The 19716-nt window shown below is 50.3% G+C and overlaps 2 protein-coding genes across 7 annotated transcripts; one reads left to right on the forward strand and one right to left on the reverse strand.

The window, feature by feature from the left end:
- The first annotated feature begins 4 nt into the window (after window positions 1-4).
- On the forward strand, window positions 5-9320 carry TMEM25 (transmembrane protein 25). 2 transcript variants are annotated; one of them, XM_075909586.2, is made up of 9 exons: window positions 5-688; window positions 1014-1190; window positions 1655-1966; window positions 2772-3062; window positions 3939-4070; window positions 4236-4266; window positions 4945-5045; window positions 5335-5412; window positions 7354-9320. In XM_075909586.2, exons 2-9 carry the CDS (start codon window positions 1103-1105, stop codon window positions 7425-7427), a joined length of 1107 nt encoding a protein of 368 aa, XP_075765701.2. In that variant the 5' UTR covers window positions 5-688; window positions 1014-1102; the 3' UTR covers window positions 7428-9320. The 2 variants fall into 2 exon arrangements, with proteins under 2 accessions (XP_075765701.2, XP_075765700.2); XM_075909585.2 differs by having other exon boundaries at window positions 1061-1190.
- A 400-nt stretch (window positions 9321-9720) lies between these two features.
- On the reverse strand, window positions 9721-19647 carry IFT46 (intraflagellar transport 46). 5 transcript variants are annotated; one of them, XM_075909589.2, is made up of 12 exons: window positions 19381-19647; window positions 19125-19221; window positions 18526-18602; window positions 17341-17474; window positions 16190-16264; window positions 15993-16086; window positions 14847-14975; window positions 14287-14408; window positions 13534-13600; window positions 12938-12998; window positions 12154-12239; window positions 9721-10323 (listed from the first exon to the last, which is right to left on the reverse strand). In XM_075909589.2, exons 1-12 carry the CDS (start codon window positions 19396-19398, stop codon window positions 10228-10230), a joined length of 1056 nt encoding a protein of 351 aa, XP_075765704.1. In that variant the 5' UTR covers window positions 19399-19647; the 3' UTR covers window positions 9721-10227. The 5 variants fall into 5 exon arrangements, with proteins under 5 accessions (XP_075765704.1, XP_075765702.1, XP_075765703.1 ...); XM_075909587.2 differs by having other exon boundaries at window positions 18526-18605; window positions 19381-19645; XM_075909588.2 differs by having other exon boundaries at window positions 14287-14405; window positions 18526-18605; window positions 19381-19643.
- Window positions 19648-19716: the final 69 nt, after the last annotated feature.

Here is a 19716-nt window from a genome sequence, read left to right on the forward strand (position 1 = left end):
CTCTGCTGGGGCCTGGAAATAGACCGGCCTGTGTTCAGTGACCAGCGCAATGAACTGGGTCTTTGGGAACTGGATTCAGCGGTTCTCAAACTTACTTTTTGGGCGCGGGAGCCCTTTACGTGCCTACAAATGTGTGCGGAGCCCCAGCGGTCGGTCCCTGATTGTACGTGTTTACCTCTGTGTGTCCAGCTTGTCAACCTGGCGGAGCCCCTGGAGATGTTTTAGGGGACCCAGGTTTAGAGACTCCTCCCAGGAGGTGGCAGGTTCAAGTGCAGGTGCAGTGTAGCACACCCTGTCCAGCCGCACCTGCTGCACTGCCCAGGGCTCCCGCAAGCCCCGGGCCTTTGCCACTGACATCGGACCTGTACGCGGGCGGGCCGCTGCGCTCGCAGCAGAGCCCCGGCAACCCGAACTAAGAGAAGCGTTCACACGGGCCCGTGGCGGGTTCGGATTCCGCCAGCCAATGGGCTGCGGCGCCGCGCGGAGCCCGGCCCCCAAGCGAGGCTGGGACTGCAGCGGGCGGGCGCGGAGCCAGGGCGGTGGCGCCGGAGCCAGCTGCAGCAGCGGAGCTGGGCCGGGCCCCCCGCTGCCGGGATGGGCAGCGCCCCCGCGGGCCGGAGCGCTCGCTGGGGGCCGGCGGGGCTGATGGAGCCGGCTCCAGGCGCCTCGGCCGCCGCAAAGAGCGCAGGTAACGCGCCGGCCGCTGCGCGCGTCCCGGGGGCTCCCCCGCCGGCTGGGGCCGGGCTGCCCTGCGCGGCGCGGTGTGAGCCCTGCCCCTGTGCCTGCCACGGGCGCTAACGGGGGACTGAGAATCCCCTGCCCTGGGTTCGCAGCGAGGAGGCCTGGCTGGCCGGTGGCCCCGGGGGTCCCCGGGTTGCAGTGGGGGCCGCATGGGACCAGTTCATCCCCTAGTGCCGGTGCCCAGCGCAGATGCGTGGAACCCCCCGCGGATGCGCTGTGTTCGCCTCTCGCTCGGCCACAGGCCCGAGTTCACGATGGGCCGATTCCCTCAGAAGCCACGTGGAGAGCAGCACCCAGGTACCGTCTGACTCTCTCCTAGCGCCGGGGCACTGATGAAATTGGGGACCCAACCGGAGCAGAGATGGGGCCCACCAGGCACCCGCCCAGCTGCCGTGCCGCCCTCTCGCACATGCTGCTGTTGCTGCACGTTGAGATGCTAGTGCACTCAGGTAAGGCCCTTGCATGGAGGGCAGTCCCCGTGCCGGGGGGGGGGGGCAGACATGGGCCCTGTGCATGGTGTGTCCGTGCATTGCTGGGGCTGGACTTGCCCCCTTTCTCCATCCCAGCTTGTGAGGGGCCCCCTGAAACTGAGTCAACAGGAACTAAACCAAGGCCCCTGCTTTGGGCTTTGGTGGTGAGGGAGGAGGCTCCTAGAGGTCATGCCTGCCAAGGCTCCCTCACCTGGTCTGTTGCAGTCTCCTGGTCCTGGACTGGCCTGAGTCCAAGCTCCCCAGCTGCTGCCTCAGCCAGCTCAGTGCAGCCCAGATTAGATTCAGAGCCCCCAAGCACTAGGCCTGTTCCACTGTTGGATGAACTGGATCCCTGGTGTGTATGGAGCAGGGTTGGGGGTATAGGATAAGCTCCTGGCTCAAGTGTGCTGCTTTGATGGCTTTTCCCTCCTGACTCCCTGTAGGGATGGGGGAGCCAGATCCCAAGATCAATGGACAGTCGTTGTTGGTGAGCACCATGGAGGAGGATGAGAGCCGCGATTTCACCTGCCAGGTGGACAGCTGGCAGGCCGGGCCCATGCTCACTTGGTACCTGAACGGCAAGAAGCAGGAGACCAACAGCTCCACGGTGGTGACCACCTCGGCTGAGGCCTTTGAGCAGAGCTCCAGCACTTTCACAGTGACGGCGCAGCGCGCAGACAGGGAACTGAACTGCTCACTCACAGACCCGGCCTCTGGCCAGACTTCCAACGCCTCGGTGCTCCTCAACGTGCAGTGTAAGGATCAGCCCCGGGGGCTTTGCCTGGGCTCCTGCTCCATGTGGGCCAGGTCCCTCGCCCAGAGAACTCAGTATGGGAGAGACCAAGAACACTGATGTGGCATCTCTCCCCTCTGCTAGTCCAGCTGTGCCCCTCTGTCCCTCCATGGCCCATGGCTATTCCAGCTCTGTCCTTTTTCTCCTCCCAAGCTCTGCTAGGTCCCCCCAGTCCTGACCATGCTAGCCCAGCCCTTCTGCCTTGTCCCCAGCTTTCGTGCTGCCCCTCAGTCCTGACTGCAGCCCTGGGTACGGCAGGCAGAGGCAGCTGGTTACAGAGAGTTCTGAGGTGCCTCGGGTTCCCCCAAATGTGTTTCTCTGGAGAGTTGAGGATGGGTTGGAACCAGCTCCCCTGACTGGAGAGGTTAAGAAGGTCCGCACTGGTCCTATGCAGTTAGGCACAAGGGGATGGGAGAGGCTTCCCTCCCGCCCACGCTTGTGTGTCTGCACCAAGGAGGTAGAGAACACTGGGGCTGGACTGGAAGGGGTTAATTGTGCAGTGCCCTGGATGCCCTGGCCAGCTGCAGGGAGGCTGTCATGATTCTTATTGGCAGCTAATTGGAGCCAGCACCAGAAGGGATTGAGCCCTGCTCCTGGTTGTCAGATGTGCAGAGAACGCAGGACAGTGACCTGGATCCATCACTAACGATCCACTAAACTGCACTCCCTGCCCGCCCTCCCCCGCTCCAGGGTCAGAGTTCACTAGGTTCAAGGGCAGGGACCAGCTTGATCTCATACTTGCTTGGTTTGTGTTCCTCCCTGCCCAGTTAAACCAGAGATCATGAAGATGAATGCAAAGTACCAGGAGGCCAAGGACCCGGGTCTCTTCATGGTTCTCTTTGTCCTGGTGCGGGCCAACCCCCCAGCCAGCATCACCTGGACAGACCAGGATGGGCACGTGATGCTGAATACGTCTGACTTCCTCATCCTGGACACCAAGAGCTACCCCTGGATGACCAACCACACTGTGCAGGTGCAGCTCAGCAGCGTGGCCAAGAACTTCTCTTTCAGTGCAGCCAACAACGTGGGCATCACCAACTCCTCCATCCTGCCGCCGGGTAGGTGGTGCTGGGGCTGGCGAGCGTTGCAGAATAAGGCTCAGCTGACAAGGGACCCTGGTACTTGAGCCTGGGCAGGGAGTGCAAGTCACCTCCCCAACCTGGCTCTCTCAGGCAGCCTCCAGACCGGGCTACAGAACAGCGTCTCACCAGCTGGAAGGGTCCAGTCCCGCCTCTTCCGCCCCCTGCGCTGGGCCATGTGGCGTCACCCAGACCTGCCCTGCCACCCCCCCCCCAGTGGTTGTTTGGCAGCATCCGAGAGACGCTGGGGGTGAGACAGGGAGGAGCTGGGTGGTGGGGCAGGAGAAGCCCACCAGTGTATGCTCAGCGCTTGCTGTTTTTTTCTGTGGTGCTGCAGCCCCAGAGCACCTATGGAGTCAGGGCCTGTGATCACTGATAAAGTTTGCAGATGACACACAGGTTGGGGGAGAGGTAAATAATTCGTTGTAACAAAGAGAAGGTGAAGGGGTGACGTGGTTGCAATCTCTGAATATTCACATGGGGAGCAAATATTTAATAACGGGCCCCTCAGTGTTGCAGAGAAAGGTCTCGTGTGATCCCGTTGCTGGAAGTTGAAGCCAGACAAATTCCGTCTGGAAATGAGATGTGAATTTTGGACGGCGAGCGCAGTGAACCATTGGACCAGTGTAGCAGGGGCTGTGGTTGGTTCTGTCACTGCTCTGGGAATTCCTGGCCTGTGTTATAAGGTCAGACTCGATCGCCTTGGCCCCTCCTGGCCTTGAATTCTACAGACGTGTGATGGGGGAGCTGAGGGTGCTCTATGGGCATGGCCAGTGACCACAGCCCGTGGGGTGCCATAGGCCTGCTTGTGCTGTGTCTGGAGGTCTCTAATGGCGGTGGCTGGCTCTGGTGCAGGTCTCCTGGACACCCACGTGGAGCTGCGCCTCCTGACCATCATTGTTGGAGGAGCCTTGGTGCTGGGGACCCTCCTCTGCCTCAACACCCTCATCGTCTGTGTCGTCTGCAGGAAGAGGAAGAAGGCATCAGGTGAGAGTTGGACGTGTCAGCACTGCCCATGCACTGGACACTGGGCTTTTCTTTGGGCATAGGAGTGCACCCGCTCCCAGCCGCGAGGGTCACGGGCCCGTTGCCCAGCTCTGTGTAAAGACCAGGCTGCCAACTTTGCCCGTAACACTCTCTTTTCTTTGCCAGGGCTCCTGGGACCTACGCCTCTGCCTCTGAGGTAACCCACCTGCCCCTCGCTCAGAGTCTCTGGTCTGCCAGGGCTTGGTGGAGGGGTAAAAATGCCTTCTGTATTCTGCTTCCCACACCCTCACTTGTCAGCCTCAAGTCTGTACCTCTCCCACGCCTCTGTGCCTGCCTCTTGAACCCCGTCACTACCTTGGCATGTGCAGTTTTTAGGGAGGGTCTGGGTTTACTCAGAGCTCCTGGGGGTTGGGCAATGGCATTTTTGCAAAGTGCCATGTTCACAGCACTGGAGATTGGAGTCCTCTGCAGGGACAGTCCAGGCACCCCCTGCCCTGCCCTGCATTGAACAGACCCAAGAGGAGGGTCCAGTGTCTGGGGCCAGCTAGGGCCGACTGTAATTTGGACCCTTAGGAGCTAGACTGACTCCTCCTAGCTCTCTTCACAGAGGGGCCCCAGCTGTAGCCTGAGGACAGTGTCCAGTCCCTGACCCAGCCCCCCACCCTTGTGCATTGTGGTTCCAGGGGACACGGATGCAGCAACAGGGGTGTTCCAAGGCTCTGCCGACCCAGTCCAGAATGAGCCAGATCCACTGAAACAGGCGCATAGGCATGAGGGGGGCAGGGCCTCTGAGCTGGGGGGAGGCCTGCACCGCAGTATGTGCTGTGCCGCCGGAGGGGGCTCTTGCAGCCCTTCAGTTTTGTTCCTGTTCCAGCGATTCCAACAACCGGAAGCTGAACAGCGTGCGACTGCCCCGAGAGAACATGTCCCTCCCATCCAACCTGCAGCTCAACGACCTCACGCAGGAGACCAAAGGTGAGTTCCCTACCAGAGCCAGGCAGCTCAGGGGGACATCCCACCTAGCAGATGGGTGGGATTTCCCATTGACCCAGTGTGACCCTTTCCCCCAGGACTCCTCTCCTCCTGCATCTGTCTGGGGCAGGAGGTGCTTCCTCTTTGGCTCTAGGGCTCTGCTCTGCTCTGGGTACCTGCTGCATTTGGAGGGAGGGCTGGGGCCGGAGTCCCCAGGTAGGGAGTCCCGGCTGATTGGGGCAGTAGACGTGTGAGACTCCTGCTAATCTGAAATTCCTCCTTCCCCTGACAGCCAGCCATGGAGACACGGGAATCCAGACGGAGCGGAAGGACAATGCCCTGTCAGAGCCAGAGAACAGCCTAGGCCTTGGTAACAGAGGGAGCATGACTGGGCGGCAGAGGCCCTGTAGGGACAGGGAGTGGATCTGGAAGGTGGTTCCATCCTGTGATGGACTAGTGCAAAGTGCTCACTGCTGCATGCACTTAGCCCAGCTCTGCATGGGGGAGTGGGGCGCTCAGGTGTAAAATGGGAGGTCAGCCGATGTGTGGGGATGCACAGTATGTGAGCTCAGGAGGGTCGCCCTGCCAGCTCTGGTCCCTGGGAACTCTTGCTTTGGGCCAGTGCTGATGTGTCCTAAGGCAAGTATTCGATGAACAGCGAATAGCAAGAAGCTGGAGCCCTGCTGTAGAGCACGATCTTCTGCACTCGAGACATTGCACCCACCTTAGTCTCATTCGCTCCTTGGACTCAGAGACGGGCCAGACCCATCCAGGACATGGCTTTGTTTGGCAGCAGGGAGGGTGGGCTCTGTCGATTCTGGCAGGGGCTCTGGGAGAGACCAGAAGCCCTGCTGATGAGAATAGAGCTAGTAAGTAATGCTGCTCCCAAACTCGGGGTGAGCGATTGTTAGAGACCAGCTCTTGCCAGCGGCTGCTTCAGGGAACTCCATGGGGCTGGCTCCAAAGAGAAGGCTGTAGTGTAAGGCCACAGAGTGGAGCTTGTTTCCTGACCTTGTGTGGCTGGACAGGAGAGCAAGCAGCAAACCAGCAGAGCTCTCTGTGTGGGCACGTACAACATGGCATGTCGCTGCTCTCAGTAGCACTCTGGGCGGATTGATTTAAATCAGCCACACAGAAACCTTGGTATAAAGAACTGATTTTATCTTCGCTTGCATTTGTACCTTTTATGTTCCTAAAGGAAGACTGAGTCTCATTGGCTGATAACCATTAAAACATTTTATGCAACTAAATGCAGCCATTTCACTAAAGCTGCTGCTTTTTTTGCTAACTGGTAAGTTACACTATGGGACAAAGTCAAAGTGAGATACTTCAGCTACGTTAATTGTGTACTGAAGTCGAAGTAGCTTAACTCAACTTTTGGCGCTGTGCACAGTGCAGGAAATCAAAGGGAGAACACTCTCCCATTGACTTCCCTTACTCCTTGTGGTAGCAGGTTCACCAGCATTGACTGGCGCACCCCTCTCAATTTGAATTAGCTGCCTTAACTAGACCTGCTAATTTGAACCCAGGAAGATTGACAGCAGCAGCTTCAATCTTCTCTGTAGTGTAGACATACTCTATATCTGCATGTTTATTTGGGCTAATTCAGAGGCTTAACTTTCATATGTATTATGTTGGAAATACAAATTAAATTAAAATGCTCATATGCATTTTAAATTTGTTCATGTACTAGAAATGTAAGAGAATTTTTATGAAGACATGATTTTATTTCAAACTAACTGGTTTATTAAAAGTATTTGTAGGTAGCAAGTTGAATTGTTTCTGATCACCACATCCTTCAAGGTTTTAGAACTAATAGATCATATTCTCTCAAGCCAGTTTTTTTCATAGATTGGAAAACAAGCTTTTCTGACTCCCAATCAGTTTAACACTGAATGAACTAGTCATTTAAATGAATTAGTTGAATGAACTGAAATTAAGAAAATATTCTTGCTGCACCTGCAGAAGAGGCTTCTGCTGTCAAAGGCTGGTTTAGCATGCCAGCAAACTGTGGTTCCAGGTCCTTAGCCAGTGATTCCAGCCGTTCAGTGGTTTGCCTTTCTTCAAAACTTGGTAGCAAGCATGTATTGCTTATTTAATTTACATTTATTTTAATGGATTATACCATCATTAGACCTCTCCCTGTGCAGATATAAAAAATGAGCTGAAAGTGGAGAGGCTGGCAATGGCAGGCAACTGCCATGGATACATTTTGAACAGTTTGGGGCTTCCTACAGCTACATTTCCTGCCCCGCAGTCTGGCCTGGCTATGCAGTAGGGTAATTGTAATGGCATTTCTTTTGTCCTCCAGGTTTTGTCCGGTTCCCGATGGTTGGACACATTTATAAAGTGTCCAGCATGAGCAGTGATGAGATATGGCTTTGAATGTGTAGCTCCTGTGGGGTACAAATTACCCTTCCATCTTCTGGGATGAGTTTACTGACCCATCAGCAAGGCAGACACATCCAGGAGCTGATATTCTCCCCAGAATCCCAGATGACAGAGCCCACCCAGAACAAGCTCTCTGTATAACGACCATCCGAGCTCCAGCTGAGAAGTGCGCCGCCAACTTCTGGGGCCTGCATCTTCCCCACCCTTCTGCCCCAAGGATCCTGGGTGCCTCAGCTAGTCTTCCCTAAAACACCATGGAATCTCATTAAGAACTGTCCAGTGTGCTGGGAGCAGTTGGAGCACCAGGACTGCAACTGGCCTGTGCTCCTGCCCGGGAGCAAGAGGAATGCACGCATTCAGCAGCCGTGGTCATTTCATCTCCCCTCAGGCCTGGGGAGCATCCATCTCTGAGTGGATCAGAGCTGTGGGCAGGAGCTGCTTCAAGGAGTCAGACTGCTGGAAGTGGAAGCAGATGAGGTAATGTCAGCATCTATGGGGGGGAGGTGGAGAGAGGGGCAGGGAGCCTGGCTTGCCTAAACTCCACTCTGTCAGTCACAGCTTCCTTCTCAGGCCTGGCCAAGTCCCTAAGTCCAACAGCTTTCAAAGTGGCTCTTGATTTTGGTGCCCAGGCTGAGTCCCGATGGCTGGGGTCTGCTGTCCCCAGGGGAGTAGGCAGCTCAGAAGATCAGGATCTGGGTATTCCAAGCTATTACAGGCTTCAAATATTAAGGACCACTTTGGAAAATGTGGCCTGTCCCCAGGGGTGTATTGTGCAGTAGGAGATGGAACAGACTTTCTTCCCCATGGGGCTGGGAGGGGCGAAGCATGCCAAGAATGGCAAATGCCAATACCTGACATAGTGAGCCCTGAGGCAGTTGTCAGCTGCTCTGGTTCTGTGCACCTGCTGTGCAGGGCACAGGTGCGATGAAACAGCAAAAAGAGCATGAGTGCCCCTGGTGCTTCTCTGCTCCCAGCTACCTCCACCCTTGTAATGAGCAGTGATGGGCTGCTGCTGGGTAGCCCCTATTCAGCCTCTGAGAACGGACTGGGGGTGGTAGCTGAGTGAAGCCCATGGCTGCCTCCTGGAGAACCAGAGTGATAAAGGGAAGCTCTTAGTCTTTGAAAAGAGCATTTAGGAGAGATGCATCCCTGCTCTGCCCTCATTTACACGCATGCACGTCCTTGCAGAGAGTAGGCATGTGTCACGTTTCTTCACTCTGAGCCCAGGCACTGCAGTACGCAGCAAATTTCTGTGTGAAAAACCACTGAGGATCTAATCATCCACTGCAGTGACTGGTGTGTAAATCCTGTCGACTAGAGCTGCTGCAGCACCTGGGCACAAGGATGGCTCTGGGGCTTTTAGCCTTTGCTGTGTGTCTTGCTGTGGTGACCGTCTTTTTGTGAATGCGCATCTGCAAAGAGCAACTCTTTCCTAGGAGACTCCCATTTGTGACCCTTCTCTCCTGCCAAGAAGTCAGCATGATCTGGGTGCTAGTGAACAAGCACAAATGGAAGTGGCCGTTCAGGCTGGCCAGCTTCTGCGTAATACATTAAGCTATGCATCAAATTATCTAGCAGCTGCTAGTTCAGTTAGTTGTTTTCAGATGCTGCATTGTTAGGTGAGGCATGTTTTTTATGTAACTTAAGCACTTCAAGAATAAAATGCTGTAATCAAAGTATAACACAGAGCTGCTTCTAAACGGACTGATGCTCTGGCACGAGTTATGGGCTGGAGGGACCTACCTGGGCTTGGCCACTTGAAAGGCTGACTCCCCGGAAGAGCCTTCAGCGGTCCTCTCCCAAGGATCTCAAAAGCACTGACCAATGGGTTGTCTCAAAAGAGTCTGGAAAATTCTTCCAAAAGCAATAAACCAAAAATTGTCTGTAGCAGTGGCCGGTTATTTCTAGTGTTGTGTCCTCATCTCCCAAAATACAGAGCAACTCTAAGCCAAATTCTGCTGGAAGTTACAAGTGTAAACCAGGACTAGCTGCTGGATGTACCCTAAGCTTGTGCTCTCGCCTCTCCCCAGAGGGTGATAAAGGAGACATTTCACGTGTTAACTAATGCTACCTCCAGGAACCAAGGGGGAAAGAAACTCCACTCTTCCTTACTGTGATGGTATTACCACCATCTCCCTTCTGTTGGTGCCCTTAGTATTCCTCCTTGAATAGCTGCTACTGAGCTCCCAACACAGAGCAGAAGTTCATCCATAAAACTTCCTTCTCCCCTTCATTTGCTTCCAGTGACAGCTCTTCGCCTTACAGGACAGGTTTACACAAGCACACACACTGGTGAATACATCTCTTTATTAGAAATGCCTAAGTCCACCCCCCCAGGTGAATGACATGTTTGTGGCTTTCATCTCTCCATTCAGTGGCTGAATCTTGTACTCCTCTCATAATGGAAACTGCTGTGGAGAAGCAATTCTGAGTCCATTCCTGCAGTGAAATCCTGGTTCTCCAGCAATGTAGGCTGGGGATCTGGGCTAGTCATATTCCCCATCATTAGCACCAACCCTGAAGCTCAGTAGACTGTAAAGCCACGAGGCTGATTTCAGATTCCTAGGACATTGTTACTCGCAAGCCTGCTGAACCATCTGGATGTGAGTCATAGGGAAAGGTTCACGCATTTCCGGTTAAAAGCCACAAGTTAAATTCTAACCTTGACTAATTCATCCATCTGCCAGTGCAGAGAGAAAAGATGGTTTCAGTAATGCTTTGCTCTGCTGGTTGTCTTAGGCCAAGGCTCTACTCCTAAGTGCAGGCCCTAGCTCTTGAAGAAAAGGTCTTTTTCTCAACTGAAGCGTAACACTTCTGCCTCTCCTGCCTGTGAGGGTGGATTGGATAGAGGACTCCCTACCTTTCTCCCTTCAGCCAGGGCTTTGAAGTGCTGTGGGGAAAGAGACTGTGTTAGTACAGTGACTTGCTCTGGTCATTTGACAACACAAAGCCAGCTGTTTAGAGAGAATATATTTAGACCACCCAATGAAAAAACTCCCAAAAAACTTCAGAATTTCATTAAGCAGAAAATTGATGCAATCTGAAAAGCTACTCAGCTACATTAGTGAAACAAAGGTTTCCATTTCACCCTACACAGTATAATCTCATTTAGAGGGAGTAACTGCATTCATTTAAAAAAAAATAAAGTTTATGGCGGAGAAATGGGGAAACAGATGAGGCAATGATCCCCATAAACACATTAATAAAAAAATGAAAAGTATATTAAAATTAATCAGTGGAATGTAAGTGAATTTATGGTACTGTGATGGGCAAAAGCTGGGCAGAATTTCTCCATCTACACAGCATGTATTGAAAAATGAAAGACACTTTGGAAAGTCCTCAGGAGGCTCCAGAAGAGAGAGAAGCAGCATTTTACTGAAATGTTCTGCAAATTGCCTTTTCTAAGAGCCCTAATGACCTGATCACTCATTCTCCAGCTGCTACTGGAAAAAATAACTCAAGCCAGCTATTGTCTCCACTTTAATCTATTAAGAAACAAGGAGAAATGGGTTGAAGTTTGCTGAAAGGGGGTCACTCATTGCCCATCACCAAAGAGGAGTCTAATAATTGTAAGTTATAAGCAAGGGAGAAACCTCTTCAATAATAGTCAAAATTAAACTCAAGATTAAGATTTAAACCCAACTGATGAGAGGAGAGTGTGGAAAAGCATCGACTGCAGTATGTGATCAACTACCACAAAATTGAGGAAAGGGACCCATAACAGCTTTCCTCGGTACAGCTTTAGGGATTTCCATAGGCCAATGTATGTGAACGTATATACTAACTTTATCTCATAAGAATGGCCCATCTAGCCCAGTAGCCTGTCTGCCTCAGATGGAGGGAACACAACAGGTAATCCTCAAATGATCCCTCCCATATCACCCCTTTCCAGATACAGGCTAGGGACACCATTCCTACCCATCCTGCCTAATAGATTCATGGAGGTTAGGTCCATTAATGGCTATCTAGCTCTTTTTTTTGAACCCTGTTAAAAGTCCTAGGCATCATCACATCCTCTGGCAGGGAGTTCCACAGGCTGACTGTGTGTTGAGTGAAGAAAAACTTCCTTTTGTTTGTTTTAAACCTGCTGCCTATTAATTTCATTGGTGACCCCTAGTTCTTACATTGTGGGAATAAGTAAATAACTTTTCTTCAAGTTTTATAAGACTTGTCATAAAAGAATGGATGTCACCTGCATTCTGCAACATGCTAGCATGCGTTTGGGGTCCTCAGTGAATAGCAGGAACTGCTGGGAAAGTGATGCCTGTTGCTGGACTGAACGAGTGACCCAGCAAGGTCACTTCTGGAAAGCATGAAGGGAAAAGATGTCCCTGTTCAGATCCTTTGGAACTTTCTGTACTTGTAAAGTTGTTAGGAAGCATTTGGTTATCTGCTTCCCTAAACCTCCTGCAGTTTCAGCTGGGAAAAGATTTTTCATTAAGTTCTCATTCAGCTTCCAAAATGGTATGCCCTTCAACAGCAGGTGTGTCCTATACGCACATGTAGGATGTAGCCATGGGAAGCCTGAGAGGTGAAAACAGCAGTTATAGCTAAGAAATAATGGAAATGCTTCAGAAAGAGGCCAGGATATGTACTGTTGTTGGGTGCTCTTCAATGCACAAGAGTTGTTGTGAATTTTAGGACAAGTGACTTAACATTGCCTTCCTCCCTTGTAACAGTGACAGCCTGGAAGGTGGTGGACAGGGCTGGAGTCACCTACCTGTGAGTTTTTGAACTCTGAATACAGCGAGAAGAGGACATGCAGGGACTGGACCCGACTCTTATAGACAGGAATGTCCAGAATAGCTAGGACAAAACAGCAAGGTTGTGTTTAGTATCCTTATGTTGCCTGGGCATGGGCCCTCTCCAAGTAGCAATACCCTCTGAACACCTCCATGGCAACCCAACGCTTGGGGGCTTTACATGCTAAGTTCTTTCTTCCAACTACAAGCACCATCTGCTTAGGTTGGGGCTAAACTTGGCTGCAGAGGTCTCTTGCTTTTCCTAACTATGGTGCCATCTCTAGTGCTACTGCGTGATCAGTGAATAGGACAGGGTCTGCCACTGAGTATACAGAGGGAACAGACACATTTAGAAATATGAGGCACATCTGTTTCTCTGCTCAAGGACATGATACTTGGAACACAACACCCATCTCCAGAAAAAACAAGGGCCATTCACCTTCCTGCAATGTGAAACAGCTACAGGTTCTGAAGGGACCTCTTATCAGCCCGTCCACTGGGGGCAGGCTGACCCCACATCTGCAGCCTAGTGATATAAAAGGCTAAGCTTGAATGGTAAGATGCAACAAATGCACCTGGAATACCTCTTCCAAACAGGCAGAGCACACTGCTGTTGGGAGGAAGTGCTGCCTGCTCAACCACCGTCTTACGGGTGTAACACGTCATACTTTGTGTGGTGGTGGTGGTGCGTGGAGGGTGGTAAGGAGCTGACAATCTGCTGCCTTTGAGAAGATAAGCGACGTGTACAGGTTCTTTGCTTACCACATATCATGTCAATGTACTCAGCCAGGCCACAGCTGATGTCTGCAGTTGGAAGGCTCACCTAGAAGGGACATGGAGAGGAGACTCATGTTCAGTTCCCATACAGCAAGAGCATGGACTAGTGTTCCCAGCAGAAAGAAAGCACAGCCTGGACAGCAGCAAATTAAGCTTCCTCCTTGTCCCACCATATAAAGGGGAGGAGGTCAGGGAGACGGAGGCCCATTCATCGCTTGGCATCTCTACCAACGTGGGGAACAATTAGCATCGACTTGTGATGTGGATGCCTGTTCCCTAAGAATGGGACTGAAACTCACCCATTTCACACAGGCCGCTGAACAGTTACTACAGGGTGGCAGTTTTCAACCACCACTGATTGACCTTGCTGGATTTGAGGCTTAAGCTGATGAACTAGAGACACCAAATTGCCTAGACAGTAGTTTTCCTTCATAGTGATACAAGAAACCCAAACAGCTCTGAACCAGCCTGTGTGAATGAGGGACAAGATAGTGTAGAGACACAGGCCAAAATGAAAAAAAAATCCAGATAATGCCTGTAATATACAGCTCAGGTAGCTGTTAGGTGGGCTGACAACCTACCTTTCCCAAGAGCTCCTCAAATTCTGGAGACCATTCCTGCATCAGAGTCTCAATATCGGGCACTGGCCTGCAAGGGGAGAAAAATTAAACACAGTAGCCCAGCATTAATTCTGCAGGATGTGAGGCTTGACAGAGTGCACTGAAAACAGACTGGTGAGACTGTGACACAGCAACTGCACTCTTATCCTCAGGCAGAAAACACACATTTGCCTCTCCAACCACACAGAAGGGTACTGACTAAGCAGCTTTCACACAATTAGGGTATTTAAGGCCAGGTCCACACTAGGGGATAAGTTCAAATCAAGATACACAACTTCCTCCTCTCTTCTGACTGTGCATTTTGAAAAGTGTTAACTATAGTTCTTTGCTGACATTCAGAGCCTTTCATATCAGCACTTCACAAATGTTGGAGAAACCTTTCAGTCCTACTCCCAGTAAGTCAGAGTTGCTATCCTTATAGGACAGGTGGAGAAGCTGAAATGCAGAACTGAAGTGACTTGTCCAACATCGAACAACATGTCTGGGGCAGGTAGAAAATAGAACCCAGGAGTCCTGACTCTTAGTCACCTTCTCTAGTTGCTTAAACATGCTCCCTTTCTACAAAGGCAAACTGTAGCTAGCTGAATTACACAAAGTCAGCAGGAGAGACATTCCATTGATCAAAGGCTACTCAGAACTGCATCTCTGCATACAAGACAAGCGTAAGGAGTAAGCAAAGTAAATTACAAAAGCAGGAGACTGCAGAGAGTTCACCTGGTGTAGTGCACAGTAGCAGGAGGTTTGAAGCGATGTAACTCACTGATACTCTCAATCCAGTTATCAATAGCTTTGGGATTCTTCTCTGCATTCTCCAAGCTCTTCACTTTTATTTGCTGCTGGGAACAGAAATGAGATTCTAGAGACAGACTCTCCATGGCTCCCTGCAAACCCTGTGCTTCATTCCTAGATGGGCAGTGTGGTTTTGTTCTCTTTCCCAGCTGCGTTAGGTCATCCAGCATCTGCATACTGGAGCAGAACAGTAGCTGGCAAAGAACACAGTTACCCAAACCAGATAGGAACAACCGCAAGAGATGAAGCTCTGGCCCAGGGAAACAAACAAATCCAAACTCTGTTAATTAAGGCACGTGAGTCAATGAGAGCAGACACACAGTCTAATGGCATGGTAGGAAAATGTTTTCCGTTCATGAGAACTTCAAGTCAAATCCTTACTGTGTTGTAAGCATGGTAGTGCTACAGACACCCAGATTAGAACAAGACTCCGTCTTTCTACTCTGTACAGTGTGGGGTAAACGACTCTTATTTTCATAACTTACTGCAACGTTGTGCTGTTTGGAGTTTTCCGTTAACCAGAGAGAGAGCACCGTGGGATCTGACTGTTTTGTGGATGGCTCATCCAGTACCAACAGGCCAAGGTTATCTGGCTTGCCATCAGGCCGTGGAACCTGCAGATGAAGAGGAACTGATTTTTGTTTCTTCTAAAGTAAAAAAAACAGGCAAGTTTAAAGGATGTTTAAAATAAGCCCTTTTAAAATACTGCTTTGGAAGATCATGTTGCTGTGCACAGACTAGCCTTAGAAAAAGTAGTAGGAGAGAGCGTTGCAGAGCTGCCTGGCACTTCTGGATCAGAAAGAGAGCTGCAGTTTAAATGGGATGCTACAGAAAACAGAGCAAGAAGTAACATCAGAATTAAGATCTCTGCTCTATCCACTTAAGTCTCAAAATAGATTCAGAGATCCGATTGTGAAATTTCATCAAGATCAGCAGAAATATTTAATTATAGAAAGCCAGAGAGCATTCAGAGCTCATTCATCTTCATTACAGCTGCACTCAGGAGACCTGATATCCACCAGAGATAATGATCCCATTTACACACTCATTCAGCTTCCACAATCAGTCGCATTATCCAGTATGAAACTGCAAACAAGAGAAATTATTGTGTTCCAGTCACGTGGGACAGAAATCCAAATCTCAGACATACTGGAAGGATAATTCAGAGGTAAAACTAAGAATGAAATTCTGGAAAAAAAACAAACCCTTAGAAGATGGCAAAATTCAAGAAAAGGAGGATTGGACAATCAGACAAAAGGCTCTACTGAATGTACCTGAATAGCAGAAGTGAAGCTGAAGAGGAGGAGTTGGATCCCTGAGGGACACTTAATAGTAACTACAACAATGTAAGAAAAAAAAAGTACTAAGTGTGCTTTGATTGGGGTGATAGAGGCAGCAGAGTGGGAGGGAACTCCCTCCACCCTCTTTTAGTCTTGTTAATCCTAGCTTTCTAGGACAACTCAAATAATAAGGGGGCACCGAGAGCCATAAGTGGGTTTGGGTTCTTAATCCAGCACCCAATGTGCTGAGATTACTGCTGTTCCAACAAAGAGAAAAGCAAATGCTACTTTTCACTAAGTTAATATTGTTTTCATGGGTGCACAAGAGGGAAGGATCTGAAAGCTGTGTACCTTTAAGAAGGCATCAATGTCTCCAACAGCTGGAATAAAATCTGGAATGAAAGGCTGCAGTTTGTGTTCAAGCTCTATCATTTGTGGAGTGTACCTGAGAATAACACAAGCAAAGTATCATCCAGGAAAATAGTATTTCTTTCTGTAACCATTTCAACCACCCGAAGGACATTCCAACACAGACTCCTTATACTCACCTCCTTATATACTGGAAGAGCTCTTTAATCTCTGCAGACACTGGTAGATACTCATAATCTGCAGGGTTGTAGGCACTATAGAAAAGAGATATTCAAGACCAACAGATTCTGGAAGATTAACTTAATGGAGAACTTGTATCTGATCCCCTAGGGGTGTGTTAAAAGAGGAGAGGGCCTTGAATGCTTTCCTTAGCCTAGTATACCCATACTGGGGGCTGGATCTGGCTACAGAACAAATTTACAGATGAGATCAAAAGAATCCAGAGTTTGACATCTTTAAGAAATGCTTCAAATTCTTCCTCTTTGAAGATGTTTCCACCATAAGAACACCACTCACAACACCGATTACCCCCTTTCTTGATTGGAGTTTTAATTAATAATATCATAGTGATGGGCAGCAAACCAGACTCTCAACAAACTTATATTACAATACAATGTAATGATAAAACAATTACTTCCCTTGAGGCAGGCTAGCCTGCATGCTAGACATCTGTACTCTCTTTCAGACAATTGCATTCTGTCTTTGTCCAGCACAATGCTTTGAGTATATTAATGGGTCCACTAATATCCCTGCCTTCTGTTACTGCTAGTTTATCATACTAAGTCTGAGTTTTTGCCAGGCTACCTGGCTACGCTCTATGCTACCTCAAAATGTTCATGAGCAGGTATTTGTAGGCAGGAAACTTAACAGGCATACTTGAAATTAAGAATTCTCCCTGTGTCAATGAACACTTCAGAATCTTGCTTAGGAATCCAAGTTTTAAGTTTTCTAAGAACAATTCTATCTATGAACAATGCATCTTTACTGATGCATGTCAAATCCCAGTGACACTCGTCCTGTCCACACGGTCAATGGCATTCCCTCTACCCTACCCTCCCCCCTTAATATAGCTATATCGTTGTATCTTCATTTTTCAGGGCTGATACTCTGAAAACTTACTGTGCCATTGCATCTGTATATTATCTGTCTCAGCTTTTAAACCCCTTATCCCACACTGTCTAATCTAAAGACACATCTGCACAGTACTGTCAGAATGTAACATTACTCATTTGGCCTGTTAGGATGGAACAGGTCTCTCTCATAAGGGAGATCTTGACTTTAATTCCAGTGGTTCCTCTAACTGTTCTTATAAATTGAGAGTCCTTCATACCCCTCCAAAGGGGCTCCATGCTCCTCTTCATCATCGTCATCGTCCGAGTCAGTTTCAGACGAATCATCCTCATCCTCTCCATCCTCGTTCTCACTAAATCCTCGCTGTGGGGCCAGTTGAGCTACCTTCTTTTCCTAGGTCATGTTAAAACCAAAGTTATGGTGCAACAGACGTTCCCAACAGCCCCATTTCCCAGCTCTGCCATTTTTCATTCTAAACAGAAAAACACCCTCTGTTCAAAGTTTGCCACATACGGGTGGCACTGCTGTGTGAAAAAGAAACTTCCTTGGGTGGTATGGAAAAGGAATGCCAGCACAGACAATTAATCTAGGGTTACTACTGCTCTTAGTCTGACCCAAATGCATGGGTTTCAGCAATGGGGCGGGGGGGGGGGGGGAGGAGAGGAATATTTAGTTCTAACAAACAAGAATTTATCTTTTTTAGAGAATCTCAAAATGGTTTATAAACAGTACTCAGCCCTTTCCAAGGCAGTAAGTACTATGATCCCACTTTACAGCCAGAGAAACTGAAATAGATAGGAGAAAACTGGCTCACGCAAAGCCACACAACTGATTAGTACAGAGCTGGACATAGAACTCAGGAGTCCTGACCTATAGTCAGTGTATGTTCTCTAAACTGTAAAAAACACTCCCTACGTTTCCAGCCAAACGTGGGTGTAAGCTATTGATCTCTGACAACCCTCTTTTTATCCCACTTCAGCCACTGAACAACAGTGGGCCTGGTAAAAGCAACAAGGAGTCCTGTAGCACCTTATAGACTAACAGATGTATTGGAGCATAAGCTTTTGTGGGCAAAGACCCACTTCGTCAGTGGGCCTGGTATTCATTATATCCACACTGGATGGTATCAGCTACCATGATGTGAAAATTCCCTTCTAGACTGATTCTCCCAAATTCATATACATTGTTCCATCTGTTTTACTTGAAGAAAAAAGAAATCTGACCCCCTCCTTACCTTCTATTTCTAGTACAAATAATGTGTCTTGCCAAAAAGTACTGCAATTACATTTCTTTCTACTCAAAATGGGTCTTAAAAAAAATCACAAAACATTAAGAAATTTCCCCAGTAGGACTCAACATACAGATAACAAGTCCCAGGTAGATGGGGGCTACAAAATGCTGTGATCAACTACATCAGCAAAGAAGAACATGGACAACCTCATACCTTGTTTATTTCTTCATCATACTCATCACTGCTGTTATCAGCCATGTTTTTGAGCTGTGAGCATGTGGACCTAGGACCTGCTGAAGAGATCATCAAGAAGGTTTCTGTATATATGCTACCCAAGCTTGGTTGTGAGATTGCAGCTTGGATTATCACATTGAGGCACCTATCTACACAGGCCCTACACTGAAGTTCTAACAGTCACGTTTACTCAATTGCAGCATGAGGCTGAACTAGACTAGACTGCAGCTGGGCTAGCCACGGTGGAAAAGCCCAAATCCCTATTCCACCAACCACGTGCACGCCTAGCTTTGTGACAATTGTCCTTACCGCATCTAGTCTCTCAAGCTTCTTTTTCACCCCCAGGGAACACCTTTGGTATTTAAAACGCGCGCGTTCTGCGTTACCCCCACAGCACCGTGCGTCCAGCGAATCCCAACGAGCCTGCTCCCCTCCAGTTTTGAGGAACTGAGTTTTCATCCCCTGGGGGAGGCTAAGACGCTGTAGCAGCGAGGCTCAAGCTGCCCGTCGGTATTTAGGGCGGGAGCGGAGGCGGCGGCGGCGGCGAGGGAGGGAGGGAGCGGAGGCGGCGGCCCTACCTCGCTGCCGTGGAGTTGGGGTGTAGACACTGGCCACCTCTTCGGAGTCGTTGATCTCCAGGCTCTCGTCGTAGGGCTGGTTTTCCACTATTTTGGTCTAGTGACAAAGACAAGCGCGTCCGGGTCACTGTCGCTGCCGACTGCAAAGCGCCGGGAGCGGCCTGGGGCTGCCCGGCGGGTGCTCGGGCCTTTCGGGACCCAGAGCACCCGGGCAGCGCCGCCCCCTGCTACGGTTTCAACCCCCGCCCCCAGTCACCTGCAGGGCCTCCGCCATGTCCCGGCTTTCAGGGCCCTGCCCGAGGCCGGGCCTCCATCACCCCCTGTGTCCCGTCACCCTGGAGACTGGCTCTCGCGAGAGTTGCCGCCCCAGCTCTACGGCGGCCGGATCGAGTCACGTCCATGCGTCTCCTCTCCTGTGGAAAGGGGAGGGCGTCGCGCAGCGGCCCCTAACAGCCGGGCCGCGTCACTGCACGGAAAGAATGACAGGCGCGCGGGGCTGTCGGAGCGCGGGCTGGAACGCGCAGTCTGGGGGGGGGTGTGTTTCTGCTTCTCACCTGCGTGCGGGCCCCGCCCCTGCTCGCGCGCGCATGGG

Source organism: Pelodiscus sinensis, chromosome 25, assembly GCF_052426305.1.
Source record: "Pelodiscus sinensis isolate ZL-2025 chromosome 25, ASM5242630v1, whole genome shotgun sequence".
Classification (NCBI taxonomy): Eukaryota; Metazoa; Chordata; order Testudines; family Trionychidae; genus Pelodiscus; species Pelodiscus sinensis.

Bases quoted from the DNA above. Each gene is read 5' to 3' on its own strand.
- TMEM25 (XM_075909586.2), top strand. From the start codon at position 1,103: ATGGGGCCCACCAGGCACCCGCCCAGCTGCCGTGCCGCCCTCTCGCAC. The intron at 3,063-3,938 runs GTAGGTGGTGCT...GCTCTGGTGCAG, and splicing joins CTCCTCCATCCTGCCGCCGG to GTCTCCTGGACACCCACGTG. The intron at 5,413-7,353 runs GTAACAGAGGGA...TTTGTCCTCCAG, and splicing joins AGAGAACAGCCTAGGCCTTG to GTTTTGTCCGGTTCCCGATG.
- IFT46 (XM_075909587.2), bottom strand. The intron at 14,409-14,846 runs GTAAGTTATGAA...TTCTGTTCCCAG, and splicing joins CCAAACAGCACAACGTTGCA to CAGCAAATAAAAGTGAAGAG. The intron at 10,324-12,153 runs GTAGGTGACTCC...CTTTCCCCACAG, and splicing joins CAGAGTTCAAAAACTCACAG to CACTTCAAAGCCCTGGCTGA.